The following is a 25,519-nucleotide window of genomic DNA, read 5'->3' as shown; positions in this document are numbered from 1 at the left end:
TTTCTAGATTCCTTCTTATGGATCTAGTCATATATGTATGATTTTGATGCCTTGCCTTGTCTGCACCCGTTTTACTTAAAAATCGAATTTACAGATTCTTACCCAGCTTTTGTTTTGCAAGTGTAATTACCTATTTGTACTGTAAGAGGAGAGATTTCTACTTTTAAGGGGACCAATCTCTTGAACATTCTCTACTAACATAGTTTCTTAAATCTACATATGTTGTCTGCATTAACCATGTCCTTGCTCATTCCTTGTGTGTGTGTGTGTGTGTGTGTGTGTGTGTGTAATTATTATTCATGTTATGGAAAGTGGGTTTTACACTCATGTTGCCCCACTTCTTAACCTTGTTCATATGTATTACACAACCAAGCCTAAGCCTGGTACCTATTCATCAACCGAGATGATGAACACCTGGGTTGGGTGTACGGTGAATGGCACATCCAGGTTTCAAATCCATGCACGTCAAACCCTAGCCTGGTCAGTGGTGACTCATGGCTAGTAACAGTAACCAATACACCGTGGAGGCCAGTGTCTGTGAGTGTGTAAGTGTAAGTACGTACAGTATCTGTACTATATTCACCTATTTTCATAACACAGGGAGAGAGTTATATTCTCATGAGTGTACCTTCAAGAAGACGTTTAAATCTTCATTAGTTGCCAGCATTCACAGCCTCGTTGCTTAGACCATTCCAACCATCCAATATCCTTAAACTGGATCAGCATTTCTCTACATCTTTCTTAACCATCCTCTTTCTCAGCTTCTAGTAAGTATGGCATCGCACCTTATGAAGAACTGTTGACTTCAAAAAAATCCATCAAAATTAAGAACTTAAATGCCATTATCAGGTCACTCCTCTCTTCTCTATGACTATGTAGCCTTCAACATTTCATTGCAGCCAAGCTATTGTAAATCTGATATCATTTTGGTTGCTCTTCTCTAAACCTTCTCTACTATGAGAGGCAAAGCAACTCTCTTTAGTTCGTATTTCTCCTCTAACTCTACTTTGGATGACTATCATTCCATCACCCCTGATACTCTCCTCTCACTATTCCTATGCTCCAACCCATAATCTCTTTTCAAATTGTCTAAAAAGCACTTCTCTCTCTGAATACATGCAAAGATTACGGTCATGATGGCATCCATCTCCATGTACTGAAAGAACATGCCTCTGAACTTGCAGTTGTGCTTGCTCATCTGTTCCATTTCTGTTTAAAAGCCAGAACGTCCCTTCAAGAAGAAGCATGTGTTGGTACATCCCATCCCTATGAAGGGTAACTTTTCTAACCCCTCTAACACTTGTTCTGTTGCTCTGACATCTAGCAATTCCAAAATCTTTGAATCCCTCCTCAACTCCCATATCCTCATAAACCTTGAATCTCACAATCTGCCCTATATACAATTGCCCTTGATATATCCAAAACTTTTGACAGGGTAGGGGCATCAAGGTCTCATCTCTAAATTCCCTCTTTTGGCTACCCTCCCTCACTTTGCTTCCTCAGATCTAGCTTCCTTTCTGGCTGATCCATCTCCTTGATTGTTGATGGATCACCCTCTTCCCTTTTCCTCATCAACAGTGGTGTCCCTCAAAGTTTTTCTCCTCTTTATCAACAATTTCCTTTCTTCTACAAATAACCAAATGTACTCATACACTGATGCATCAACACTGTATTTCTCCATATCCTTCAATTCTGCTCCTTCTATTACTCAATCTGCATCTCCTCACAACACAACATCCACTAAAAACTCAGACTTGGACAGGACATCTCAGTGGGGTAGACAAAATCTGGTGAAGTTTAATGCCTCCAAGATGCAACTATTGTTCCTCTCCCAAGTGAAAATTCCTCACAATTGTTGTCTCTCCTTCAACAGTTCTATAATTCCACCTCTTAACTCAATGAACATATTAGTTATTACCCTTACTTTCACTCTGTCTTATTAATCCCACATTACAGAGACAGTTAAGTCTGCTTCTAAGAAACTGGGAGTCCTGTTTAGGTGTCGATATTTCTTTTCTTCTAAACAGAAGTTTTGTTTATACATAAGAATGATCTATCCTTGTCTGGAGTACTGCCCTCACATCTGGGGTGGTCCCCATCTGCAACCATACTCCACAAAGTTGAGTTGATATTGGTGTGACTCATCAACTCTCCCAGGCTAACATCAAAACTTGACCCACTTGCCCTATGTCAACAGTGGTTTACTTTCCCTTTTCTCTATGCATTACTTTAGTTTTTGCTCTTCAGAGTTCACAACTGGCATGTTCCCACCACTAACTAGACCCTGCAACACTCAGCAAGCTGCTGCATCACATGTTTACTGTGTGATCATTGGCAACTCAATGGTTTGCTGTTTTGATAACTGCTCTTTTCCATACACCTTGAAGCTTTGGAACTCTTTAACTCTTCCTATCTCTCCCAATAACTATGACCTGACACTTTAAAAAAAAAAAACTTTTTCACTTCCTCCAAATTCATAAATACTTTCCTTTGTCTCTTCTTTTTCCCTTTCATAAATCTCTTTATATTTCAATTAAGGCCCACCTTGATGTGGACTTTTGTCTGTGACTGGAGCATCCAACATAAAAAAATCCACATTAAAACTATAACATGATGTAAACAGTTTACTAAATTCTTCCTTATATTTGAATGTAATCTTAATATTTGCCTGAAGAGAGTTCACATCTTTGGCAATTCTCCTGATGTGAAATTCTGGCAACAAATTAGGTATAAGGTTGAACAATAGATTTTTTTCACGCACTGATTCCTGTAGCTTATTTCATGCTACATATCATTCACATTGGGAACTTATTTCACAGTGCTCCTTCCACATTACTTTGCACTTATTTAGATAGAATCTTATAACCATCTGCCAAGTCAACTCTGAAGATTGTCTGGGTCCTTTAAGTTGCTACAATTGTTTTCATTCCTTCTCTTATGATATCAACATCATCCACAAGCATGTTTAGGTATAAATTAGTCCTTCTGGCACATCATTTCCATAGAAAAGGAATAGTGGTGGCCAAGACCAAAATCTCTGGCATTCCACTTGCATCCTTGGCCCATTTTGAGATTGTGCCTCTTAACAGTGTCCTTAATTCCCTTCCACATAGGTAATCCTCATTCCAGCAGAGTTTACCCCTTATCCCTGCCAGTAGCTCTAGCTTACAAATCAAACTTTTGCCAACTACAGGCTTTCCATCAATCCAGAAACACACAAAGTCTAACAGGTTCATGACAGAAAACCTCCTTTCTCTGAATCTGTGCTGTCTTCTAGTTAAGTTTCTCCTTTGCAGATATCATTAATTTTCTACCAATTATTTTTTCCAGTCTTTTACAAATTATACTTGCAAATGAAAGAAAGTTAATGCACTTTTTCATTTGCCCTTTTCTACATCTTTGGAACTACCTCTTCCTCTGAGGTCCTACTAAAGAGTATCTTAAGAGGCCTAACAAATTCCTCATTGTACTCCTTCACCACAAATGGGGAGACTTCATCTGGCCCTTGTGTCTTGCGAGGGTCTTTGTTTTAATGGCCTGATTTTTTCATTTCCACCTTTTACTTTCCACTTCTTCCCCATCCCACCTTTCTAATACTGGTTAAGCATTATCCCAACTGTAAAAACACATTTCAAATTTGCTAATATCTCCTGTCTTCCTCAAAAGTTCCTTCCTTTGAGAATGTCAGCCTTATTACTTGTTCTTTAACCAACAGTTTGCTCCTGAACTTACAGAAAAGCTTTGGATTGTCTTTCCACTAATGCCACCACATCCTTAGCGCTCCTCTCCTCATTTAGTTACCATAAATTTTACACTTTCATTTGTTGAAGAATATATAGGAAAGGCAATTCTATGAAAGTGTTGGTGATGAGCACAAAAACAGGACTGGGTAAAGCTTACAATGGGCATATCAATATAACAGGGTGGCACATGGGCCTAAGTGGGCCCAGGGACACAGAGTGTGCTTATCCCTTTAAGACATCCCCTTGAGACACCTGATAGCTTCACTTCATTTTCATTGTTAACATTACCTTGGTGAAGGGTGCTAAGATACAAAAACATGTTCAGAGAGTGCACAAAAACACAATGCAGTAAATCCATGCTAATCCTTATCATGTACAGTATGCTTAAGCTCTCCTTGCCTGTGCTCATATGGCATGCCATCAGACCTACCCCATCCACATAACTTGGAGGACACTTACTACACAAAGCAAAACCATACATTATGGGCCAGTTCATGACTGTGAAAGTGTATACAAAAAGATGCATTGCTGCATAGTATGGGTGTTTGGGAAAACAGTATTTTTCATTTATTTTTATTATTTTGCTTTGTCGCTGTCTCCCTCGTTAGCGAGGTAGCACAAGGAAACAGACGAAAGAATGGCCCAACCCACCCACATACACATGTATATACATACACGTCCACACATGCAAATATACATACCTATACATCTCAATGTACACATATATATACACACACACAAACATATACATATATACATATGTACATAATTCATGCTATCTGCCTTTATTTATTCCCATCGCCACCTCGCCACACATGGAATAACAGCCCCCTCCCCCCTTCATGTGTGCGAGGTAGCGCTAGGAAAGACAACAAAGGCCACATTCGTTCACACTCAGTATCTAGCTGTCATGTAATAATGCACCGAATCCACAGCTCCCTCTCCACATCCAGGCCCCACACAACTTTCCATGGTTTACCCCAAACGCTTCACAGGCCCTGGTTCAATCCATTGACAGCACGTCAACCCTGGTATACCACATCGTTCCAATTCACTCTATTCCTTGCACGCCTTTCACCCTCCTGCATGTTCAGGCCCCGATCACTCAAAATATTTTTCACTCCATCCTTCCACCTCCAATCTGGTCTCCCACTTCTCCTCGTTCCCTCCACCTCTGACACATATATCCTCTTGGTCAATCTTTCCTCACTCATTCTCTCCATGTGCCCAAACCACTTCAAAACACCCTCTTCTGCTCTCTCAACCACGCTCCTTTTGTTTCCACACATCTCTCTTACCCTTACATTACTTACTCGATCAAACCACCTCACACCACATATTGTCCTCAAACATCTCATTTCCACCACATCCACCCTCCTGCGCACAACTCTATCCATAGCCCACGCCTCGCAACCATACAAAATTGTTGGAACTACTATTCCTTCAAACATACCCATTTTTGCTTTCCGAGATAATGTTCTCGACTTCCACACATTCTTCAAGGCTCCCAGAATTTTCGCCCCCTCCCCCACCCTATGATTCACTTTCCGCTTCCATGGTTCCATCCACTGCCAGAACCACTCCCAGATATCTAAAACACTTCACTTCCTCCACTTTTTCTCCATTCAAACTTACCTCCCAATTGACTTGACCCTCAACTCTACTGTACCTAATAACCTTGCTCTTATTCACATTTACTCTTAACTTTCTTCTTTCACACACTTTACCAAACTCAGTCACCAGCTTCTGCAGTTGCTCACATGAATCAGCCACCAGCGCTGTATCATCAGCGAACAACAACTGACTCACTTCCCAAGCTCTCTCATCCACCACAGACTGCATACTTGCCCCTCTTTCCAAAACTCTTGCATTCACCTCCCTAACAACCCCATCCATAAACAAATTAAACAACCATGGAGACATCACACACTCCTGCCGCAAACCTACATTCACTGAGAACCAATCCCTTTCCTCTCTTCCTACACGTACACATGCCTTACATCTTCGATTAAAACTTTTCACTGCTTCTAACAACTTGCCTCCCGCAGTAAAAGAAAGAAAAAAATTATATCCGAGTCTGGAATGTTAATAATAAGTATAAGAGGAGACCAAAGAATGTCTGCTTACACTGTAGTGTAAGCAGGCATTAAAAAGCTATAGTAACTTAAAGACAGTGCTTTGTACTGTACTGAACATTCAAAAATTTCCTTTACATATGTAGAAAAAATATGCATGAAGCAGAGACCGACTTTCTGTACAATTCATCTGAGCCGCTACCCACCTGATCATTGCCTGTGACATCTCCTCTAACTGAGCAGGCATGGGTCTGCCAACAGGTGCAGGGTCAGAATCGAATATGACCTGGGCACAAGGATATTTCCAGAGAGTAAAGTCTGGGTATATTGGGAGCTCCTCCACAACAGTGACACCGGGCTTGCTGTAGTGGTTCTGCAGGGAATGTTTGACATCCTTGAAGGTCTTCTCAATTGCTTCAAGCTGACTTTCACGGTCAGCATAAACATTCTCCTCCTGCAATGGATTCAGAACCCTTAAAATCTGTCAAGAAATAATACATTCAAACTTACGTAGTAAAAAACAAATCACTTTGTAACATTTCTATAACGTTCTAATAAATCTCATTATCTATTTCTTCTATGAACTCTCACCAATGGTAAATTACTGAAAACAAGATACCAGTATATCTATTCTGCTAAGTCATAGTATTATACTTCTGTCTTTCATACATGTTCACAATATGCCAGTGGGCAAGGGACCACACAGAACAGATGACTGGGCCTTGGAAGATAGATCCTCATTTGGCTATTTCATCTGTTCCTTCTTCTAGAAAGTAATAAGGGAGGGGAAGATTTTCAGCTCCCCCCCTCTTTCCTACCCCTCTCTCAATCTTTTTCATTTCTTTAAGGTTAACTAAACTTTCCCAAGAAATGCCAAAAATTATCTGAAAGAACAATGAAGTCCTCCAAGATCCTAAAAGGACCAAAGGAGCTGAAGTCCCCACATGAACACTGTTTTCACTATGCTTAAACAACATTATGTAACTTAAGAAGTATTGCTTTCATTGCAATATAGATCATTAAACCAGTACTAATCCCTTAAATCCTGGTGGGATTTACTCTCCTCCATACTTCAACATTTTAGCAGTAATCCCACCCACTCTAGGAGCCTTTCCTACCTTCAACCTCATTATTACCCTTTTACCTCCCTTCTTGCCATAGGCCCCTGAAATTGTATCCTTTTCCTTCCATCCTCCATACGCATGTATGTAACTGCTGCTGCATCACCTTCTTCCACACACATCAGTTCTTTAAACTACTCTTTCCATCTTCCTCTCACCTCCTCCTCATCTATTTAGCAAAACCATTCTAAAAAGTCTCCATAGCTGGTGAATTCCCATGCTTCTTCTTGCCTTTTATGCCTCGCCCTTCACAAGCCACTGATAGAGGTACCTCTAATGCCGTCTTTCCAGAGTCTCATACCTAATGTTCCTACCAACAATTTCTACCTAATGAATCTATCGGATGTTCATGACTAATGTTCTAACCTACTATTTTTATCAAATGTTCCTACCAAATATTTCAACAGTGTAAGAATTACTGAAAAGAACAAGTTAGTCCACTGTGAATTAATAATATTCATGTTATTCATAATCATGGTGAAAAAATTTCTACCAGAACAATAACAATATCCATCACTTGTTCACTGCAGCACCCACCGCCTTGTGATGGATTTATGGAAAATTCAAGATATACATATACACATTTCAGAAGTGGTAGAGGATGTGTGGATCAGGTGTTTGCTTTGAAGAATGTATGTGAGAAATACTTAGAAAAGCAAATGGATTTGTATGTAGCATTTATGGATCTGGAGAAGGCATATGATAGAGTTGATAGAGATGCTCTGTGGAAGGTATTAAGAATATATGGTGTGGGAGGCAAGTTGTTAGAAGCAGTGAAAAGTTTTTATCGAGGATGTAAGGCATGTGTACGTGTAGGAAGAGAGGAAAGTGATTGGTTCTCAGTGAATGTAGGTTTGCGGCAGGGGTGTGTGATGTCTCCATGGTTGTTTAATTTGTTTATGGATGGGGTTGTAAGGGAGGTAAATGCAAGAGTCCTGGAAAGAGGGGCAAGTATGAAGTCTGTTGGGGATGAGAGAGCTTGGGAAGTGAGTCAGTTGTTGTTCGCTGATGATACAGCGCTGGTGGCTGATTCATGTGAGAAACTGCAGAAGCTGGTGACTGAGTTTGGTAAAGTGTGTGGAAGAAGAAAGTTGAGAGTAAATGTGAATAAGAGCAAGGTTATTAGGTACAGTAGGGGTGAGGGTCAAGTCAATTGGGAGGTGAGTTTGAATGGAGAAAAACTGGAGGAAGTGAAGTGTTTTAGATATCTGGGAGTGGATCTGTCAGCGGATGGAACCATGGAAGCGGAAGTGGATCATAGGGTGGGGGAGGGGGCGAAAATTTTGGGAGCCTTGAAAAATGTGTGGAAGTCGAGAACATTATCTCGGAAAGCGAAAATGGGTATGTTTGAGGGAATAGTGGTTCCAACAATGTTGTATGGTTGCGAGGCGTGGGCTATGGATAGAGATGTGCGCAGGAGGATGGATGTGCTGGAAATGAGATGTTTGAGGACAATGTGTGGTGTGAGGTGGTTTGATCGAGTAAGTAACGTAAGGGTAAGAGAGATGTGTGGAAATAAAAAGAGCGTGGTTGAGAGAGCAGAAGAGGGTGTTTTGAAATGGTTTGGGCACATGGAGAGAATGAGTGAGGAGAGATTGACCAAGAGGATATATGTGTCGGAGGTGGAGGGAACGAGGAGAAGAGGGAGACCAAATTGGAGGTGGAAAGATGGAGTGAAAAAGATTTTGTGTGATCGGGGCCTGAACATGCAGGAGGGTGAAAGGAGGGCAAGGAATAGAGTGAATTGGAGTCATGTGGTATACAGGGGTTGACGTGCTGTCAGTGGATTGAATCAAGGCATGTGAAGCGTCTGGGGTAAACCATGGAAAGCTGTGTAGGTATGTATATTTGCGTGTGTGGACGTGTGTATGTACTTGTGTATGGGGGGGGGGGGTTGGGCCATTTCTTTCGTCTGTTTCCTTGCGCTACCTCGCAAACGCGGGAGACAGCGACAAAGTATAAAAAAAAAAAAAAAAAAAAAAAAAAATTCTTATATGCTCACCCCTAATAAAAAACATATAGAACTCATTTGAATGAAATTGTTTATACCACTCCTGTAAGGAATCAAACTATGTATGCAAAAGAAAAATACAGCAAAAGTATCAGCCAAATTGAAAGGGTCAATATAACAGACCAATATGGTACATATCTAGAACCTTACAACAATTCACATTTTGACACATAACTAAACATTTCATGTTTGATTTCAAAAACACCTATAATGCAACTAAACAATATGTGAAAAAATATCTTCAAAACTTTACATGAGAGACTAACAAGAAGAAAAATACTCACCGCAACATTCTTCCTGCGGGTGGCAAAGCCAACGGTAGCTTCAATTTTTTCATTGGTCTGTGGCTGAAAGCGTGTAGGTTCAGTAGAGATGTATTCAGTTCGACGTAACCATGATACGTTGACATGATGATGCCTTGAGCGTTTTGCATCCTGTAAGATACAAGCAGATTAATTCACTTAAGATGAAAATATGCCTCCTTGAAGACATCCATGCCCTACTGATGTGCAGAACTGTCAAAACAATAGTTCTGAATTCTTTTTAGTGATCAACCTGGCATGGGTATGCATGCCTTTATCATAGCTATCTCAAATGAAAAAGAAAATATAGTATGAGAAAGAGAGAGAAATTAATTAGAGCTCCTAAGGGGTTTGTAGTCCTAACTCTTAAAAGCAGAAATATTAGACTTCCATAGCTTCATTGTTCAAGCGAAGGAAGAGATGTTACAAAGGTCAATCCTTGTAAAGCTGGTCTCTACACACAAACTATGGGAAGCAACAGCCAGACACATGCCATGGGTCCAAGCCTTGGTGGCAGAGACACACAGAGTCCATGAAAGCAGTAACTGAAATTATAGCAGCAGAGAAGGGAGAGGGTATCAACTTTCCTGTAAATGGAGAGGGATAGCTGGAGAGAGGTATACCAGGAGAATAGACTATAGGGAGGGCTTCTGTTCCCATTCTGGCTGATAGAATCATCCCATATGAGTGAGCAGTACTCCATACTGGGACAAATAAAACCACAGTAGATATGAAATAGTTTATCCCAAGAAAAATCATTACAGCACCTATATAAAACCAACTTTTGGGAATGTGAATATCTGTTTTTTCTACCACATGATGTAATAAGACTCACAAAGATAAGGACATCTCTACAATGACAGATATGTTTCCTATGTATATTCACAAGTCATTTTTACCTCCATCTTTACCAAACATTAAAAAGAATCTCCTCTACTCCCTCCAGCAACCCCCTACACCCCTTCTATACTCAGAGTTAGGATATAGATGGTGAATTACCAAAACTAGAGTGGATGAAAACTAACCAAAATGAAGGAAAATGAAGACTAACCAAACTGACGGAAAAAAGAGAGGACACAACTCAGGAAGGAAATTGCATTTGCACCTCTGAATCTCCCACTCCAGCAAAGTCTTCCATACTTCAAACTTTATTTCTCTCTCTAAGGCTCAATTCACAGATGCTGCAAAAGTATAACTACACTAAAGACAGATGGGAAAAAACAAGGATGAACTCACAGTATTAAAAATGAAGCCCATGTCAAGGAGCTTACCAACCACGCAAAAAAATCTCAATGAAACGTAAATACTGCAGTACAGCAGCCTGGCATGAACTCCAAAGGCCTCAATCAGAGATGTCACAAATGAACATGTTACAAAGAAAGCATAGTTAAGAGACCACTTTCTATTCATCATAAGCTATGATCATGACAACCTGATGGAAAAGGCTTATGACCTTGATCCAAATGGAAATCATCCTCATAACAGTAGTCCTAAAAGAGGCTACAAAAGCAACCAATCACTGTGACGACTCCGAGTATGAGTTAAGGTTTCCAACAGCAACATGACAGAATAAACAATGGCGACAAGGAGAAATTTTCCTGGATTTTATACCAACCAATTTGTTCCATGTGTCATTCTCATTAAGCTAGGGACTTTGGGTAAGGAAAGAGCTTTAACCAAACAAGATGCTGGTGGATGCAAAAAGATCATTTCTTTCAGATAACACAGGAATTTCACTGACACATGACGAAATGGAGGGAGATGAAAAAAAAATCATAGTAACATGCTCACAAGAATCATCAGTAAAATAAAGAGAAATCTTGAAAAGCTTAAGGCCAGTATCCCTATACACAGGTACAGAATGGGACTGCAGTAGGTTAGCCAAAATACACCTGTATTACTCTAGGAGAAACAGTCAACTCATGACATTATGTTTATATTAGCAATCTATTGCTTTTCTGTTAGTATCTTTATGGTTTTGTTTCATGATCTCCATTCTGATAATGCGACAACATACTCCTGATTTCTGAAAATTGGGTGTTTTTCAAATAAAACTAAACTTATGAAAGGAAAGAACATCATATCAAACTGTTATAGTAGTAAGTACTTCACAGTTTTTCGTATTTCAGATATCATAGATCTAGTATAATGCAAAAATAAATGCAGTTTAAACCCAAAGATACTTACTGAATTACTACATGAACACAGCATTTACAAACTGACATGAAGCAGCCAATGGCCACAAAGAAAAATAATACAACACTGAACTGTATGCCAAGGCAAATCACCAAAGAGCACAAAAAGCCTCAGACAAAATTTTGCTGAGATCTAATGAAACAAATAAAGGAATCAACAGAAAAAAATCAAAATTAGACAATGACTGGATAGTGTCATATCATAGCTCCTTTCAATACAGTACACACATAACTGACAAACACTTGAACCTGCTTGAAGTCTTATGAACGTAATGCCTCTAGTTATATTCAGTTACAGTTACATCATAAACATGAAAATAATTCTGTCTACCTGTCTATATCTTTGATGCCCATTCCTTTGGGAAACTCCCCTTAAGGGGGTAGCCAGGGAAAAAGAGTCTTCATGACTAGTGAACTCCAGTGCCACTTCTTAGCCTTCAGTGCCTCATCTTTAAGAGGCTGCTGGCAGAGGGCAACTCTAGTTGTTTCCAGAAGCTCCTCCCTAATGTTTCAACTCCATACTTCTACTTAATATGTCTACCTAATGTTCCTGCCACCAAGCAACGATTGCTACCTAATGATCCTGCCTAACGTTCTTACCAACTCTACCAAATGTTTCTACCTAATGCTCCAGCCTAATGTTCCTTCCTACTACCACTAATTATTGCTCCTATGATTTTAACAAAAGACAGGATTCATGCATAGTGCTCAACACAGGAAAATCTGAAGTTAAGAAGAAAGAGTTGTGCGAGTCTATAATTGTCAATTACTACAAGTGACAAGGAGATATTGTATGTCTATGAATAGAATACCAGCAGTCCACATGTGAGTTAGGAAGAAGAAAGACAACTACTTGGGTCAGAAGCGCACAACTTGACAAGTACTACAGTGTCGGCTCACTACGCAGCTGATGCTAGCCGTCCTAATACTCAGGTGAGTTATACCATAATATACCTAACTGGTCAGTGGCTGCCTACCAGCTACTACCTAAAATGAAGACATTTCTTGATGGACAGCTGATGGACAGCTGATGGACAGTACCATTACCATGTATTTGTTGGATACAAGTGAAACAAACTGAAATTTCAACCCCGTAACATCTTAGGGATGTAATGTTTCAATAAAATGAATGGACATGTTCAATATGATTACTTTACAAAATATGCATTCTTATGATAGCTGATAAAAAGAATTCTTTACACAGGATAAGAATTGATATTTACACATTATACTGCAATATATAAACATCAAAATATTTACAATCAGTTGTATAAACATCTGACCAAAGGAAACAAGGTTGACACTGCATTTAATAGTTCGGCCCAGATGACAAAAAACATTTAATTCAAACATACCACATAATGATTTTGATTTTGGCTTGCATGTATTATAAACTGAAGGCTATGTAATACTGTATGCTACTCTTATCCAAACTAAACCATATGAAGAAAAAACAGACAGTAAGGAGTTCATTTTCACAGTTTTCCATTTCTACCAAGTTTATGCATTAATAAGCAACAAGAGGCAGCCACCATAATGCCTTTAATCTTTCCAAAAAGTGCTATTACATTTCCTACCTCATTTCTTCCTCAAAATCTTAAAAGAAACATAACCCTCTTTAAAAATACAAGATCATTATTTTGCCTAACCTGTGGAGCGAGAATGTCATCTTCCAGTAATCTTTCATCAGTAGGATGAAGCTGTGCACCTGGTACAGGTGTGTATGCATCTGGGTTAATAAGATCGATGGTAACACCCAAGTCATGCTCAGTAAGCACTTCATAACGGTAATTTTTCTCTAGAGAAGTTTGCTTGTAACGCACATACCTGAAAGCCACAGAAGTAGTTACACTAACAAGTGCTTACACTACAAGAAAGCATGCTTTAAGTACTTATACCAGCCAAAAAAATCTTTTTCAAGTTTAAGAACTAAAACAAAACAAAAAAAATTTATGAAAGCATAATATGTCATAACTGAAAAAAGCAGCACTTACCGATTTGAATCAAAAGGGTAATTGATGAACTTGGGATCAAAGGGAATATCAGGCAGTGTATTGCAGTATTTTACCCTGCTCACTAGATCAGATCTGTGATAGAAATGGAAATATGAAGTACATTCAGTGCACATACAATAAACATGTAATATCTTATTTTGCAATTGCTATTCATTCAAATTTCCTAAGAAAATTTACTTCATATCATTAAAACCTTTTCATCTAAGCAAACTTCCTAACATCCAAAGTATAGTGACACATATATGCAATATTCCTAAAAACCTGTACCCCTACACAATGCACTTCCATACATGCTGATCTTTAAAATCAACATAATAAACCCAAGAGAATCTTTCAAAAATGTATGTTTCAAAGGATGGAAAATCATTTCTCCATCACAGGCAGAGCCCAATGAGCATCTGACAGAGAAGCTAAGTGCAGTGATGGAGCAAAACACCTTGTCATCCTTAAAATAAGGTGTATATATAAGGATTTATATATATGTGTATGGGGGGGGGGTGGGCCATTTCTTTCGTCTGTTTCCTTGCGCTACCTTGCAAACGCGGGAGACAGCGACAAAGTATAATAAATATAATATAATAAGGATTTACCCCCTCCAATTATAACAAAACACGAGTGCTGCAGATCCATGGGACTTAAAGACTACAAAACAAACAACCCAAGCTTATGATATTACAGGGTGGAAATGAGACAGCACTAAACCTTCATCCACCCAAATTCATTTTCCAACTGCTGGTGCCTACGCCTCTGACTGTTATTGTCAGAAGTCACAAAATGTTTTTTGAAAAAGTTGGGGTGGGAAGGAAGAAAAAATAAGTGGACAATCTTAACATGACAGAATGATGTGAGAAACCTTTTCCAGAACTGTAGCAAAACATATCTATTCTTAAATCTAAATGTCTAATCTTTAGCAAGAAACTGGATTTGGATTTGCCCATAAATGATACTCTTCAAACTTCAGTAAGGTAGATTCTTATGCCTGGATATTGTAATAACTTCAAAAACTCCTCTTCTTGAACCTAGACCTATTACAAACCAAGATTTCATTAGATACATCTGAGCTATACTGTTCATACAACTACCAAGCAAAAAAATTTTTGAAGACCTTTAACAACTTTCATTTAGGCTGAACTAAAGTTTACAAGAGATTCTTCAAAACCTCTCTAAAGGGCCTGATACCATCTCTATATTGCCTACTTTCAATTCAGAATGGAAGGGTGAACATTACATGAAAAATGAACCATTCTCTATCAAAATGTGAATATTCCAAACTTCAAAATTTTGATGTATCCCTACTAGAAGGTGATAACTCTTTATGAAATTCTGAAGAATACTGTAAGGGAGCTGGCACATATGCAGTAGCCTCCTACAGCACTCTGTAGCAGGTAGTAAGCAACACTTGCATACACAAGTTAAATTTTCTTTTCACATCTAAATTCCAGGGAATTTTTTTCAATGGATTTGTATTTACTTTCATAATTACAACATGCATGGGATGCCTCAAAGGACTCCCCACAAACCATACATTTACCAAAATTACTATTGCATTTATCTTTTGCAAGTGCATATAGTTGACATTTATAACACTAAATTGTGGATAAGATATACCATTTGAAAATGGCAGCTCTCTAATGAATATTTACCTTGTAAGAGATTTCTGCACTGTTGAATGTTATAATCATGGTGATTGTATTCAGTCTTTAACCATAAACTTGGTTATTTTGTTATTCCTTTTACACTAATAATATGTGGATTTATAAACTTGGTTATTTTGTTATTCCTTTTACACTAATAATATGTGGATTTAAGTCTTTGAGGTTTCAGCCATCTATTCTCTTGTAGTAGCCGATGAAAAAAATAATTCCCTTTAACTGAATGAGGTATGGGATCATCCTGAAAGCAGTAAATTTTGGAATATTGTTTTCTTAGAATTCTTCTATTACTTTTTTACATTGTCTCAATGTCTCCTAACATTACTAATTGGATTTCTTTAACATTCAATTCATCAAATTCCACAGCTAATGCTCCATCACTTACACCAATGTGGCTACAGTTTAAGGTATTAAAATTTCAGAGCAAGTTATCTGTCACCAGAATATTTCAACAACTTCAACATTTTTCTCAAATTCCCTAAAATACACAGAGTCAGGCTATATTTCTTCAACTTCATTTTCTACACCAATATCCTTAGGAGTTTCACTGTCATGAGGTTTGTTTTATTTCCATATCAAGGTCATCAAAGGTCGCTTTCACACTGCTTCTAGAAGGTATGCCGAGGTTCTCTTCCAACCATGGTTTAAAGTATTACAGCAAATCCTTCTGAAAGTAAAAGATGTCCCAAGTCCTTCATATCATACCATCATTTCCACTAATGTGAACTGTAGAACTAACTTTTTAAAAGACCACCTCATAACCTACCCAGTGTAAATACATAGGGAAAGCTACCCCATAATTAGACGAGAAGGGCTTAGCAAAACAACCTGTTCAGACCAAGGGCATTGTAATAGTCTTTCAACTATCAATGTTTAAAAGTGAACAAGAGAAAGTGCTGGGATATAAAGAAATTTGATGCTACTTCTGGATCCTCAGGTAACCTCCATTGCTTCTCCCATCAAAAAATGATACAATAAAATGACACAGTCCTCTTCAGGTGGTGTGACAACCTCCACAGTCGTCCAGTTTGCTTCACTGATGGAAACCTTCCGAAATGGGATCTTAAATTCATTCCTCCGCATAAAATTGGATAAATGTGGAAATGTCCTCATTATTAAAGTTCACTGCTTTGATTTCCATTCTGGCAATACATGGCATACAAACACAAATCCACAGCTCAATTCATGAAATCTTTGCTCTGCGAGAAGGTACCAAGGTGTCAAGGGGGTATTGGAGATTGTATCCTCAAGGCTCTAAAGCACACAAAAGATTTGCCAGAAAAGGCAAACCCTAAAGCAGTAATGACAAGGAAGAGAATGTCCAAAATATCTTCAAAGTAAGCTGAAATCAACAGCCTGATTTCTGTGAAAGGTTATGTGGCATCATAAAGATTCTTCTTCAAGGGAGAAGTTTGTGGTATTGAAAAAGTAGATGAACCAACGTCGAGATCCTTGTGATAGAGCATCTAATCTTATAAAAAAGACTATCAGCTGGCAACAAGTCTCCATAAAAAAAATCCAGGACTAACTATGAAATAAATGGAGAATGGCAGTTCAACTCTTCTCCAGGTCAAACAGATTCTGCTGATGCTATCTTGACATTTAAGGCCTCAGAAACAAGTCCAAATCCTTCAACCTTCAGGGAAGGCAGGATGAAAACCTAAAGTTTCCTTTGAAGGAAAGGCAGATGGCTGAGGAGCACATATAAGTCCTTGTATCTGCAAACATGTCTTAATATGTACTAGGTCCAGTGAAGAGGTTCTAATTTTTCGTAGAAGAATCAAAGGAGCCTCTTAAAAAAAAAAAGGGAGACATCAACAAGAGGAGAACCATCAGAAACCTATAAGGGGGAAGGATCAGCCTGTACACAGCTTGGGCAGGCTTTGGCTGCCTAACCACAAGCAAGGTAAGGAAATATCTCATGCATCTTGAACTGATGAGACACCCAAAGTCTAAACCCAACATCCTGCATCAAATGTAGGCCAATCCATGAAAAGAGGGAAATCTTCCCTTTCCTTGATCATTTCAAATGAAAGGCTCTTACAAGATCTGTCCTTTTCTTTAACAAGTTAAATTGATGAAGAAGCTGTTGCACATAAAAGTGTGCCATCAGAATTATGAACTGAAATCCACCACCAGGGTAAAAAAAAGTCTTGAAAAAGTGTGGCAGAAATGTTAAATGTAATGCACATGAGGTTCATCAGCTTCAGTACATCTTTGATGGAAATTAAACATACTTTGGTCCTGCCTGCAAAATAAGCCTGACCCAGGGGCATACCAAGGTCTTAAAGTAAGGAAAACGACAGTCTGATGGTCCAGTATGGGGATATTCAACAGACTGTACTCCACCAAAGAGCAAAACCCCCAAATGGTTACCTAACTCCTATTGTAAGTCAATGGGCAGATAACTTTTTACATATTCACTTGGAGAAGAAAAACATACAGAAAAAAAGATAAAGATATAGCACTAAGGAACTGCATGATGTAGTACTGTACACTCATTGGCTTGGAGCAGCCAAGCCCCACACTCTGGCAGGGGATTAAAGCAAGGCAAATGTAAACACTAGTTTGGCTAACCCATCAAACAAAGTCTAAGGTCACCATCAAATTGTGACACAGCTGATGCCAACAGTAAGCCAAGGAATACAAATCCTCAAGGTACAACAAAGTACTTACGATCTGTTTTGTGGGAATCTCACAAAAATAAAAATCAATGATACCCAACTGACAACTCTGAGAGCTAGTAAGGAAAGTAAAGAGCAGCAAAAGCTAATTTCAAGTGATGGATACACCTCATTTTGAAGAGAAAATGGTAATTCAACCCCCAACTGAACAATCACCCTCTCAAAAGCTAAATAGGGGCTCTTTCCTAGGTAACAAAACTATATGAAACATGAAACAAGGTAAAAATATGTGAACAAGATGAAGATCCCATCATAAAGGGAAGAAAAATTTTGGCAATGTAAAACAAAAAAAGAAAACTGGTATGAAGCCAAAATTTCAGTAAGTGGCATCCATATTTGTGGAACATGTTTGCATAGGTGAAGATAAAAATATTACTCAAAGACTATATAACATCAACTAAAAAATGAAAAATTTGAAAATTACCTTACTTAGAAACAAGGAAACAACAAATTCTGTCTGTTCCTAAATCTTACTTCCTAAATCTTACTTCAAACTAGTCATTCTAACTCTTGTACTTGTATTATTACTTTGAGTCTGACAAACTTAATTTCCTCTGACAACATTCCTTAATCATCATGCAATTGCAATATCATCCATAATCCAACCCAGATCTCTTGTACCATACATTTTCTTTGTAGAAAGAGGCTGCTTGTAACTACACATATTCAAGTATTCTCTCAACTATCCCCCATGAAAATCATATACACACAGCCACTCTTAGTCTCACAATAGTCAAAAGTCCTTGAAAACTTACCACCGAGTTAAATTTATGTCACAGTTCTTCCAATCTGAATCAACATATCTGTATTACATAACCTAATCACTTAGCAGTGTGTGTTCTGAAACAAGGAATTAACCATCTTAGCACCGTGTGTTCTGAAACAAAGATTTTACCATCTTAGCACCATATATTCTGAAACAAGGACTTTACCATCTTAGCACTGTGTGTTCTGAACAAGAACTTTATCATCTTAGGACTGTGTTCTGAAAAAATAACTATCATCTTAGGACTGTGTGTTCTGAAACAATGACTCTATAGAAGTACTGCATAATCTGTGCCTCTTTTACAATGGCACTTTATATTAACAAATAGCATATGGATGAGTGATAGATCATTGGATATGAAATGAGCCAAGTGCTCTGGATCTATAAAAAGCCAAATGCAACAGAATTTACGAGTCCCCAGAAAGTGAAATGATAATACAGGTATAACTTGCCTTCTAATGTGTACTTGCTCCTGAAGAGGAAGGCTTGGAAAGAAAAAGATTATCAATCATCACAAACAAAAACACCAGATAAACACATTTCATAACTACACTGCAATGAGAGAACATAAACCAAATGATGAACTAAACAAATTACAAGTTTATTACTGAAGACACAATGGTACTCTCATCAAAGATCCATTTTCTACTAATGCACAATAATTTAGTCCATTACAGAAGTTAATACTCTCAGATGGTTTGCAAAATACATAATTTACTGCTTGTAGGGAGTTAGCTTTTACCATGTTTCAATAACACACCATATTTGAGGCACAAGTTTGACTCATCCCTCCTTGGCACTTATATACACATTCTATTCCCTTTAAGCTAGTTCTTACCATGTGACTTCAAAAGTAATGATCCTTTTACCACCAAAAATTAAGTGTGAATAGCTAGGGGTTTGCAGATAAAATAGTGTACATTCTGGATAACTTGCATTCAACCACTCAAGGAGCATGGGACTGTGAATCCTGTGGTGAGTTATGGGAAGCCTATGGCATAAGCACCATACATCAATTCAAAAGCAGTGCTTACTGTGATTGAGTTGTTTCTTCCTCATTCACTCCACTCTTCTAGGTGCTAATATTTTGGTCTATGGCATCCCACAACCCCAAACGTCTTGAAAGCACCTCTTCCTTGCAAAAGCTTACCACAAAGAAATCTCGGAGAGCAATGCTTGAAATCAAGCTGGAGATATCTCAATAATTTGAAACAGACAATTGTTCCACAACAAATGTTTGTCTGTATAACAGGAACGAGTCCAGTGAATGCTTAGTGAGGAAGAATCCAGACAATATTAAGAGCTCAATCAATCTGCAAGTTCTTTCAAAATTCAACCCATATTCACTGTTATAACTACTGGCCAATCTATTTCACTAAATGTGTGTAGAAGTTACTGAAGTGTTAGACAGGGTTAAGTTTTTCATTCCTTCTTGTGGGTTGGTGGTTAGTTATAGTATAGACTGGTTTGGGATATACGGTTCTAGTGTTGTTACATAAAACTGGGTGCCAAGCATCTTGAGGAGGGTCTGTGCAGGAGGACCATTTTTCATTGGAAGTGTTGATTTTTTATGGTTGCTAGGCAGCCAGAGATTATCATGAGTGCAATATTTTGAGTGATCAAGGCCTGAACATACAGGAGGGTGAGAGGAGTGCAAGGAATAGAGTGAATTGGAACGATGTGGTATGCCAGGGTCAACATGCTGTCAATAGGCTGATCCAGGGCATGTGAAACGTCTGGGGTAAACCATGGAAACGTCTGTGGGTCCTGGATGTGTATAGGCACATGACAGCTTCAGACTGAGTGTGAATGAATGTTGACGTTTTGCTGTTTTCCTGGCACTAACATGCTGAAGCAGGGGGTAGCGTTCCTATTTCCCACATCAGCGAGGTAACCCCAGGAAACAGAAGAAGAATGGCCTATCCACTCATACACATATATATACATAAATGCCCATACACACACATATACATACATATACATATCAATATATACACATGTTGGAAAGGATCACAATTTTGTGCGTGATCAAGTATATTCCCAAGTCCATGGGGAAAATGAAACACAATAAGTTCCCAAGTGCACTTTCATGTAATAATCACATCATTAGGGGAGAGACAAGAGAGAAATATAACAGTCAGTTGATAAACAATGAAGAGATGTACCTAGGACATCATTTGGTAAACATGTAATATGGTTTTGGTGCATTACACATGACAGCTTGAGACCGAGTGTGAATGAATGTGGCCTTTTTTTGTCTTTTCCTGGTGTTACCTCTCTGGAGCAGGAAGGGGGGCTATTTCATGTGTGGCAGGATGGCGAAGGGAATGGATGAAGGCAGCAAGTATGAATATATATAGGAGCATATATGTATGTATACACTGAAATGTATATGTATATACATACATATACATATCAACATATACATATAAATACATATCAACATATACATAGAGATACGCAGACATTACATACATACACATGTACATATTCATACTTGCTTGCCATCATCCATTCCTGTCGTTACCCCATCCCACAGGAAAACAGCATCACTATCTCCTGCTTCAGCAAGCCAGTGCCAGTAATACAGACAAAAAAGGTCACATTCATTCACACTCAGTCTGTAGCTGTCATGTGTAAAGTACCAAAACCACAGCTCCCTATCCACATCCAGGCCCCACTGACCTTTCTATGGTTTACCCCAGATGCTTACATGCCCTAGTTCAGTTCACTGACAGCACATCAACCCTGGTACACCACATCATTCTAATTCACTCTATTCCCTGCATGCCTCTCACCCTCCAGTATGTTCAGGCTCCTATTGCTCAAAAACTTTTTCATTCCATCCTTCCACCACCAATTTGGTCTCCCACTTCTCCTTCTTCCCTTCACCTCTGACACATACATCCTCTTCATCAATCTTTCCTCACTCATTCTCTCCATATGTCCAAACCATTTCAATACACCCTCTTCTGCTTTCTCAACCACACTCTTTTTATCTCCAAACATCTCTCTTACCCTTACATTACTTACTTGATCAAACCAACTCACCACATATTGTATTCAAACATTTCATTTCCAACATATCCACCCTCCTCCATACAAACCTATCTATAGCCCACGCATTGCAACCATATAACATTGTTGGAACTACCATTCCTTCAAACATACCCATTTTTACTATCCAAGATAATGTTCTCTCCCTCCATACATTCTTCACCATTCCCAGAACCTTCACCCCCTCCCCCATTCTGTGACTCATTTCCACTTCCAAGGTTCCATCTGCTGATGAGTTCACTCCCAGATATCTAAAACACTTCACTTCCTCCAATTCTTCCCCAATCAAACTTACATCCCAAATAACTTGTCCCTCAACCCTAGAGAACCTAATAACCTTGCTCTTATTCACGTTTACTCTCAACTTCTCCTTCCACACAATTTTCCAAACTCAGTCACCAACCTCTGTAGTTCCGCACACAAATCAGCCGCTAGAGCTGTAACATCTGCAAACAACAACTGACTCACTTCTCAGGCCTTCTCATCTCCAACAGACTGCATACTTGCCCCTCTCTCCAAAACCTGCATTTACCTCCCTAACCACTCCATCCATAAACAAATCAAACTACCATAAGGACATCACACACCCCTGCCACAGACCAACATTCAGTGGGAACCAATCGCTCTTTTGTCTTTCTACTCGTACACATGCCTTACAGCCTTGGAAAAATTTTTTACTGCTTCTAGCAACTTACCTCCCACACAATACACTCGTAAAACCTTCCACAAAGCATCTCTATTGACCCTATCATATGCCTTCTCCAGATACGTAAATGCTACATACAAATCCTTCTGTTTTTCTAAGTATTTCTCACATACATTTTTCAAGGCAAACACCTGATCCACACATCCTCTACCACTTCGGAAACCACACTGCTCTTCCCCATTCTGATGCTCTGTGTATGCCTTCACCCTTAAATCTATACCCTCCCATAGAATTTCCCACGAATACTCAACAAACTTATACCCCTGCAGTTTGAACACTCACCTTTATCCCCTTTGCCTCTGTATAACGGCACTATGCTTTCATTCCGCCAATCCTCAGGCACTTCACCATGGTCCATACATACACCGAATATCCTTATCAACCAATTAACAACATAGTCACCCCTCTTTTAGTAAATTCCACTGCAATACCATCCCAACCCGCCAACTTGCCAGATTTCATCTTCGGCAAAGCTTTCTATGCCTCTTCTCTCTTCACCAAATCATTCTCCCTGACCCTCATACTTCATACACCATCCTGACCAACACACCCTATATCTGTCACTATATCATCAAACACATTCAACAAACCTTCAAAATAAGTATACATATATGAATATATGTGTGTGTCTTTTCCATTACATACTCACCATTTACCAGATGAGCGAGGTAGCTTTAAGAACTAATTACAGATCCATAGAGCCTTAGAGGGAAAATTCCTCACTTGACTCCTTGCTGTGTTCCTTCATTTGGAAAATACTACAAGAAAGGATTTCCAGCCACCCGCTCAAGCCCCTCTTAATCGCCTTCTATGACATACAGGAAATATGTGGGCATTATTCTTTCTTCTCTCTCCTCTGAGATAAGATGTGAGACAAAGTGGAATTTGTGTCAACACAAAATGAAGATGGTGATTTAAAAGTTTGTGTAGAGTAAGTGACAACATCACCTTAGTAGACATGTCAAGATCAGGCTGTGCAGTGCTGACTTCTAACCATGCAATATGCTCCCACCAAGAGCTTGTTATTTCCTCCTGAGTAAATTGAGGACTATATCACTTGTTTCTTCCTTGTTTTGTTGTTGACATGAGATATAATCTTTAACTTATCATTGCAGTATATACACAATGTTTCGGTGAAAGCACTAAAACACCTACAGGTATTTTCTATTCTGGCATGGAATCTTCTTTTTCACTTCAAAATTCATGCCTCCAGCTCATCTGAACACTAACTTATGCAATTTAGATGAACATAGTTATTTTTGCATATTCTATATTTCATTGCTTTGTCACACCCCAGGGTGTCAAAAATTTGGTGATAAGCCAAGCAATCTAGAATAGCTCATTTTAAATTTGGTACATTTGTGATAGCCATAATCTTTCCTCCAAGTATTTATGTATTTTTGCATTAACTGATCCCAGATTCCCCTTGACATACGTGACCATCACTCACTACTAATGCCAAACTTTGTGTTCTTCAATAAACTACAACGCTCAAATTCATGCTTTACAGATGATATTGTGTTCTCTAAACATATGAACACTGCAGAATATATTCATTCAATACCCAAAGCAAACAGCGTTAAGCTGACCTAAGGACTTCTCCTGCTACGTCTGTGGTGCTCATAAACTTGAATTCTGCTTTAACCAATACTTACCCCTGACTAGCTAAATTTCAATCAAAGTGTTTATCATTAATAACTGAACAAAATACCTAATTTAAGTTTCTTCATACTATCAACAAGCCGCGGGGCGAGACCACGAGCCAGTCACAATTCGCTAAATTGAACACCCGACTTTGAGGTGCTAGATGTAAAGTGGTAACATTTCTCATGTTAACAAGACCTGAGATGTACAAATATACACACACCTTCTCTCGCCTGTCCGAGGCCGTTTATCACGGTCCACAGGATGAGCCTGGTTCACTGTAGGCGGCATTTTTCCAATTTAAGGAAGCACTGCTATTCTTGACTAAGTCTTTCAACACAAAACAACAACAGTGAACGCAGTTACCAACTACAATAGGTTAAGTTATTTTTTACTTTCTTTTCATCACTCAGTGGAATAAAACTTTCGAAATTACTGAAATGATGAATGAGTAATATGAAAATACATCTATGATATATATACAAGTTCCACTTATTTATATGTCCTAAATCCAATACTCAGGATAAATATATTAAGGGTATAATTATACACAGAATCTTACAATTGGTAATATTGAAAACTCCGGATGAATTTTCTTACAAATTCAGTTGGAAAGTTAAAGATGCAATTGGTTACAACTCTCTCAAAGATATACATGACTCCTCTCTCAGTCGCATATGACTTTTCACCATTCCATACAACCCATCGCAACCACTTCTCATTGACACAAGACAGTCACTTGAGGTAAGCCACTTAGTTGTACCTGTTACTGATTGGTAGAAGGGTCTTTTGTAAATAGATTCTCAATAAATGAATACTCTCATTCAGAGTGAGGGAAACGTAGTTCGTTTCATAGACTAATTATAAACTTACTTTAATACTATAAGGAACTCGCAAATTTGTTTAGCAACCTGTGATGTGAAAGGAGCCCATGATGGATAAGTTACAGATATCGTATACACTAATGTTGAATTTGAATATATTTCTCACGCAATATTCTAAAATGCAACTCATGAATTTTAAGAAGGAACCTAATTTTTCATTTTTATTTTGAATTAATTTTTCAACACTGTTCTATATGAAACTCATGAATTTGTTAAGAGGGAGCCTAGCTAAAATGCATTACAGATAATGCAAAGAATTCTAAAAACTATATATGCATATTTTTGTAATTCATAGTAATAGTTTTCTAACACAGTCTTTAGAACTCAGAATGATGCAGGAAGTTTAAAGAAAAATGAATAGTTATTTAGGGTCAAAGGCTATTGTCTGCAAAGGTCATCAAAGCTAGCAACTTCATTTTATAGCCTAATGCACACAAGGAATCCTTATAAATTGTCAAAATGGTTAGTTTCTTTATTAAGCCCTTTGCTGGGTAAGGTATCAAATTCTAATATCATGAACAATGCAGATTTAATCAACAAGCTAAACAATATCAATGTTAATTTTTATCTCAAACTAGTTAGCTTTGATGTTTTCTCACTTTTCACTAAAGTTCCAGTTGATGACCTTTTAGAATATTCATTTGATGCCTTGGATGATATTCAT

The 25,519-nt window shown here is 38.4% G+C and overlaps 2 protein-coding genes across 3 annotated transcripts in view; one reads left to right on the top strand and one right to left on the bottom strand.

Annotated features, from left to right (window-relative positions):
• The window catches only part of atms (RNA polymerase II-associated factor 1-like protein antimeros), a 46,566-nt gene extending 22,215 nt beyond the window's left edge, over positions 1-24,351 (bottom strand). The window contains exons 1-6 of one of the 2 annotated variants that reach the window (XM_071665254.1): positions 24,195-24,314; positions 19,017-19,049; positions 13,442-13,534; positions 13,097-13,274; positions 9,235-9,384; positions 6,025-6,272 (exon numbers count right to left, since the gene is read on the bottom strand). In XM_071665254.1, the coding sequence (XP_071521355.1) occupies positions 6,025-6,272; positions 9,235-9,384; positions 13,097-13,274; positions 13,442-13,534; positions 19,017-19,049; positions 24,195-24,262 (770 nt within the window). In that variant the 5' untranslated portion in view covers positions 24,263-24,314. Of the gene's footprint in view, positions 1-6,024; positions 6,273-9,234; positions 9,385-13,096; positions 13,275-13,441; positions 13,535-19,016; positions 19,050-24,194 lie in introns of both variants that reach the window. The other variant, XM_071665255.1, reaches the window with a different exon arrangement.
• A 65-nt stretch (positions 24,352-24,416) lies between these two features.
• Positions 24,417-25,519, top strand: part of LOC139750445 (uncharacterized) — a 110,661-nt gene continuing 109,558 nt past the window's right edge. The window contains exon 1 of the mRNA XM_071665253.1: positions 24,417-24,715. The gene's annotated coding sequence lies outside the window, so the exon portion shown is untranslated. The remainder of the gene's footprint in view (positions 24,716-25,519) is intronic.

Source organism: Panulirus ornatus, chromosome 9 (assembly GCF_036320965.1).
Source record: "Panulirus ornatus isolate Po-2019 chromosome 9, ASM3632096v1, whole genome shotgun sequence".
NCBI lineage: Eukaryota > Metazoa > Arthropoda > Malacostraca > Decapoda > Palinuridae > Panulirus > Panulirus ornatus.
Note: the sequence above shows the minus strand (reverse complement) of the source record. Positions and strands in the feature narration are given on the sequence as shown.